The 6,510-nt window shown below is 27.7% G+C and overlaps 1 protein-coding gene across 1 annotated transcript in view; it reads left to right on the forward strand.

The window, feature by feature from the left end:
- Nucleotides 1-2,066: 2,066 nt before the first annotated feature.
- Nucleotides 2,067-6,510, forward strand: part of LOC108685731 (chitooligosaccharidolytic beta-N-acetylglucosaminidase) — a 7,260-nt gene continuing 2,816 nt past the window's right edge. The window contains exons 1-3 of the mRNA XM_018190685.1: nucleotides 2,067-2,239; nucleotides 4,421-4,829; nucleotides 5,802-6,245. Of these exons, the coding sequence (XP_018046174.1) occupies nucleotides 2,082-2,239; nucleotides 4,421-4,829; nucleotides 5,802-6,245 (1,011 nt within the window). The 5' untranslated portion in view covers nucleotides 2,067-2,081. The remainder of the gene's footprint in view (nucleotides 2,240-4,420; nucleotides 4,830-5,801; nucleotides 6,246-6,510) is intronic.

Below are 6,510 nucleotides of genomic sequence, written 5' to 3' on the forward strand. Positions count from 1 at the left end.
AAACTTATAAAAGATAGAGAGTGTTGAAATGTTTATATTTTTTGCATTCCTGGTTTAGTCTAATTTAATCTACACTAATTAAACCAACCCACCATTTCAAATTTTATTGAATAATCGTCGCGCTATTCTTTGTATTAAAATACTTGTATATTATGCTTGTATAACAAGTGTTCAAAATAACGTTATAAATTTTTAATTTGGATAAATTGCTTTTTTTAAAGGTCGTTTAGACAAGAATTATTTGATTTCAAGAAAGAAATATGGCATTTGTTATTTTTTATTTATTTCAAGATTAACTTTGTTTTTTAAAATAGGAATCTACGTTTTTTGTGGCAATATGTTCTAAGTAAAAAAGTAATTAATAACTTTTGTCTGAAATATTTTTTATCTATCTATAAAATTCTAAGATATTTAACAAAATATCTATACTTTTAGAATTAAAAAAATGTCGATAACTTCTGAAAAAAAATGTAAGCGATAACAAATGTTTATTTTAAACTAATAAATTTAATAAGTAACATTTACTGAACTTTTTTGTTTCATCTTTTTTAGATATTTAAGGATTAACGATCAATGCTCAATTAAATTAATGTTTGAAATTAAGTCCTTCCACTTCAATATATTGTTTGAATTCTTTCACATCTTTATTAATTAACATCTGTGGTATTATTTGTGCAGGCTCGATATATTCTATCTATCATATCTTTATGAGAAACAGTTGACATAACATGTCCACCAGACCTAATATCATTAGTTTTTTTTCTTTGGAACTTCATAAAAGTCATACGTGTTATATTAACTGCTTCCACAACACGTGAAGATATGATGGATAATAGAATATGTTGTGCACAAATAACATCACAGATGTTAGCTAACGCTTTGAAGATATTTTCGTGAAAGTTTAAGAAATAAAATAAAAAACAATAAATACCGTAATTCCTCCTTGAAATCAAATAATTCTTATCTGAAAAATTCTTCTGAAAAAAAAAATGTTTTTAACATAAAAATTTGAAATTTTCCAGATAACGCTTTATTTTGAACACCTATATGAAATTATTTATAATCAACATGTTAATGGCAAATTAAGAAATTGCTGCAATTTGCAAAAATATTACTATAAATAAATCGATTGACATAGTTGGGATAAAAAACTGAAATCATTTAGAGATCAATTGTTAAAATTTAAAGGAAAGGATGTAACCAGGAAAATTTGTATTATACATTAAGATATGATGATAATTACCTATTAATGATGCTTTCCATTTAATGACACAAGTGTCGACTGTCTTGTCGAATGTCAAGAAAAATATATAACGATATTTGTCACAACTTGTATCAAATGGAAAGCATTAAATGTCAGTACAATTTGCATGGTTACCCATGAAACAGATATATTTATTTTATAACTAATCTTATAATTGTACTAATATAAAGTATGTTAAGAGTTCAATAATCGCAACTATAAACTTCACGTAACTCCAAATGGTAATAATTTAATTTGATATAAGGCGTACAATTGAATAAAATCATTATGATAATATATTTGTCTCGCACAAATATTTTGCAATGAGAAACAGCTGAGTGAATATTTGATATTTACTTTCAATTACGTATATTACGCGTATTGCAGAAATAATATAGTAAAATTAATAAACTGAGAAAAAGAGGAATTTAATTTTCGATGGATGATGTAAAAAAATTATTTATTGTATTAAAAATAAATAATTATATAATTTTCATGATATAAGATCTACATTACATTGAAAAAAAATATTAGGTACAAAAACGGTACAATTTTTAAGCCGATATCTCTGCAATTTATCTGCGATTTATCTGTGTTACGTGTATATATATTGTATATATGTAAAAAGTATATATATATATACACACACACACACACACACACATACATATATATAACTTTTTATACATAGTATATATATAAAACTTTAGTTTTTATATAACAGAATCCACTGTGATGCAGCGAAATAATTTACGTTCCATGCGCGTGCCGTTTTTCGCACATTAAAGACATTGGTTTGCCCCACTCGACTTTTTCCCCTCTACTTCGCAAACACAGCATGAATGTGATCTTTGAGCGAAGGATAAAATCATTCTGCGAACGACAGTCGAGCGTTCGACAGTCAGTAGTCCTGGCGATCACTTTAAGCGGCATGTTCGCACTACTGATCGTCATTCTCGCGCTCCAAAACGGTGCCAATGGAGCCGAGAGGTTCACGTGAGTACTATGCTGACAAATTCCCGTTTTAATTTTATCAAATATGATTCGATACCATAAATACAAGAAAATACAATTCGCATTAATTACTTGGCCATTTTTGCATAAAAATATGTAGATATCATTTTCACATTTTGGCACAAGTAATATATATTTGATTAAATTCGAATCGATATAATTTTAGTAGATTTAGATTTTAGTATTTAGATTTTGGTTTTTCAAAATTATGTTCTTCAAATCTCTCAATTTTCGATGCCAATTTTCTTATTACATTCTCTATATAATTGTCACCATTTATTTCTACACGTAGTTGAAATTAGCGCGTATATCTCATATGCTTTTAAAGATATTTTTTAAGCAATAAAAAGTTCATTGAATTATCATTAATAAGTTGTCGGGGGGTCACATGATTTTTCGTCTTTTTATCGTTTAAAAGCAATGAGCGATGCATAAAAAAGTATTTTCTTTAAAGCGGTCGAGTAATAGCTGGATTACTTGATTGCAACTGCGTGAATGTTAGTTTTAAATAGAAAGGTAATTCACCGGATACCTACATGGTGAAAGCAACAAGTGGGTGGATTCACTGAGAAATAGACCGCATCGGCGTCTTCTCGAAGTTCAAAGACATTTGCAAAATTATTGAGTTCCTATTACTTCTCGCACTTCTTGGATTTGAATACAGCGTGAACGGCTACTTAGAAATCCTTTCACGTCGTAACGGTGAACAGTAATAAGGCAGACATAATCTGCTTCTTCTCTTCTTAACAATAAAAATTATTTTTGTCTTCCGGTAAAATTATATGTATACGTAAAATAACTTTATGTTTTTTTATGAAAAGATTATTTTTCATTAATTGTAGATATAATAAAATATAATTTTAAAAAGTGAAATTAGGCTGATAAGTTAATTGTCGTTCGTTGGTAAGTACAGTTTAATTGTTCACAAATTATATCTTATCACTTTATAAATATTTACTTAACAATAACTGTTAATATTTATTGTTTTATTTATATTTAGTAAACATATTTATATATTATTTATATAACATACACTTTTGTGATGGAAGGTCATTTATTTTATTATTTTTATGCTAAATTCTGTTGTCAGCTTTTCTATTTAAAATTGGAATTTGGATATTGATATTCGAATTGTTTGCAAATTGTATCGCCTTAATATTTACGCTTTTATTTTTTATTTTATTATTTACACATCAACAATCGCGAGGGCTTATTTTATTATTATTTTACTTATATTTGATTTATTCTTAGAAGACAAAAATATTTATTATCATCATTAGTTACGATTAAGAATTGTTATTGAAAATATCTTTTTTTAGTACTTTTTTATTTAAATGAATATGAATACTCGTAAAATAATTATAAAATATGTTCATGAATAAATATTTTTTTAATATGAAAATTTTGAATGAATAAAGTACTTCAATTATGAGCTTTTATATTCATCGAATACATTTTTGCGCACTTTATACATTCCTGTAATAGACATTAAACAAATAATTCTTCGTGTAACGTCCATATAATACCATGTATTGCGTGTAATATTTATTGCGAATTAGTTGATGCTATTGATAAATGTAAAAATAAGATAAAATTTTACTTTATCAAAATTATGTTGTTATTATTTTATTAATTTATATAGGACTATATTAACAGAAGATATATATGAATAAGATTTAAATAGTTACAATCAAGTACGTGATGTTCGATTTATTATTTTAATAATTTTAATTTTTTCAATTTTATATATCTATTCTTTAATTCTCTTTAGTCTTTAATTAAACTGAAAAATTTATTAATTATTTTTTATTATTTTTTTATTTATTCCCTAAAAATATACTAAATATGTTATTATTTACATGAAATTATTACTAGACTGAAAAAATCTTTAATAATTCAAAAGATTTAATTAAAAGATTTAATCTAATTTCAAAGAAATACCTTTTTGCTCATATTCCAAAAAATTATTTGGATCAATGAAAATTTCTTTGAAAATATAACATCTTATTTTTAAAGAAATTTTCATTGATCTAAAGAAAAATTTTTTTTCTTAAAAAATCATAAAGAGATATTTCTTTGAAATTAAGATTTTTTTTCCGTGTAGATATATAAAATTAAAAAGTTAGAAAAAAAATGTCAAATTCTCTCTTTTTCAAAACGCAGTTCTTCTTGGCACTACAAGTGCGATACTGGCATGTGCAAGAAGACACTAATTACGGAAAAAGATAACAACCCGGTTTCTCTTGATGTGTGCGAATTATCCTGCGGCACAGGTAATCTGTGGCCGATGCCGACAGGACATATATCTATTAGTCAGGACACAGTACATCTTAATCCTGAAAATATTGCGCTCGCTGGAATTTCCACTCAATCGACGGTGGGAAATCTTCTTCAAAGAAACATTGATCGTATGAAAGAGAATATGAAGAAGCTTAGTGATTCCGTATCTTTGAAAGCTGACGGGTCCAATTTAGTGATACGCTTTAAAGAAGGACTTAATTTTAATAACGTCAAGCTGACCTTGGAAACGGATGAGAGCTACATTCTCCAAATATCTACGAACGATCGTCAGGTAAGTTGTAACAAAGAAAGATAAAAAACAAGAAGTACAACTTTGAATAAATTTACATTTGGGTTCTTATTAAATATATTAACGACTGATTTTCGTGGACCCTAATTAAATATTGTTAATTCGAGGTGATATATTTATGTAAATAGCGAGAATAGAAGCTGTCACAGATTTTTTTATAAGAATAAAGGACTTAAGATAAATGAGACTGTTAGCTACTCGAATTAAAATACTGATGTTAAAATTTTATGGATATCGAATATCCAAAAAATTAAAATCTCTTTTGTCTTGAGACACTCTAAAAATAATAAAAAGTACGTAAATATGTTATGTATTATTCGCTGTCTAATTAAGCTTTGAGTTAATAATTCCATTATTTTATAAGGTCTAGGTTTTCTGTGGCTGAATTAGTGTACACTTTTGGAATTTAAAGTAAAATAGGTATATGTTTGATATTTGTCGAAGATTCTTCGAGAGAATTCTCATGCAGTCTAATATAGGAAAAGAAAACAAACCAATAGTATTTCAACATTTCGTAATAATAAAGCTTGATATAAAAACGAGTTTTTTTTTATTTATACATTCAAGAGAAGTACAATATATATCCATAGTATGTATACATAGATATAGTATTTCAATGTGTTTCATCATTAGGTCATGCTGTGCTTCGTTAATGATCACATGATCTTTCTAATTGATCATTAGTGCGACGCATTAGTCAGATAAATTAAGATCATTTCCGCGGTATGACTGAAAATTTACATATTTCATTCACATTTTCTACAATTGCATATATTTTTATAATTAATTTAATTTGAACTTCTTTTAACTGAACTCTCTTTTTATTAACTTTTCTTTTTATTAATTTTTATTCCTTTCTTTTTTATTTTTTTCTTTCTATTGTCTTTAAATCAATTGCTTTTTTCTAAAAAAAATTCACTTCTACATTCGCAGTTTATTAAAATTAATTTCTAGGTGGAAGCCCTTATAACGGCAAACACATATTTTGGAGCTCGATACGCATTGGAGACCCTCAACCAACTAATAGCTTATAACGATTTGAACTCTAAGATTCATATAGCCAGCGATGTATATATCGCAGATGGTCCAAAATATCCTTACCGTGGAATCCTTTTGGACACTAGCCGAAACTATGTTGACAAAAAGACGATTCTGCGAACGATCGACAGTATGGCCGCGTCCAAGTTGAATACATTCCATTGGCACATTACCGATTCCCAAAGTTTTCCTTATGTTAGTAGAACATGGCCCAATTTCGTCAAGTATGGTAGCTACACGCCAAGAAAAATCTATACTTCTGAGACAATCAGAGAAATCGTCGATTACGCCTTGGTTCGCGGAGTTAGGGTGCTGCCAGAGTTTGATGCTCCTGCGCATGTTGGCGAAGGCTGGCAGTGGGTGAGTAATAACTTCTGCTCTTACCAGAGCAAATAAAGATGATTTATGGTTTAATGTTCGATGCGCTTATAAATCAAAATTGATGTGCCCATTTATCATGAAGAGAATATATTACATATATTATTTATTTAAAGTTAATATAATAACTCTAAAAAGAGAGAATATTAAAAGAAGTTTTACGAAGAAGAATAAATTGTACCTTCTCTCTCTCTCTCTCTCTCTCTCTCTCTCTCTCTCTCTCTCTCTCTCTCTCTCTCTCTCTCTC

The sequence above is a fragment of the Atta colombica genome, unplaced genomic scaffold (genome assembly GCF_001594045.1).
Source record: "Atta colombica isolate Treedump-2 unplaced genomic scaffold, Acol1.0 scaffold155, whole genome shotgun sequence".
Lineage (NCBI taxonomy): Eukaryota > Metazoa > Arthropoda > Insecta > Hymenoptera > Formicidae > Atta > Atta colombica.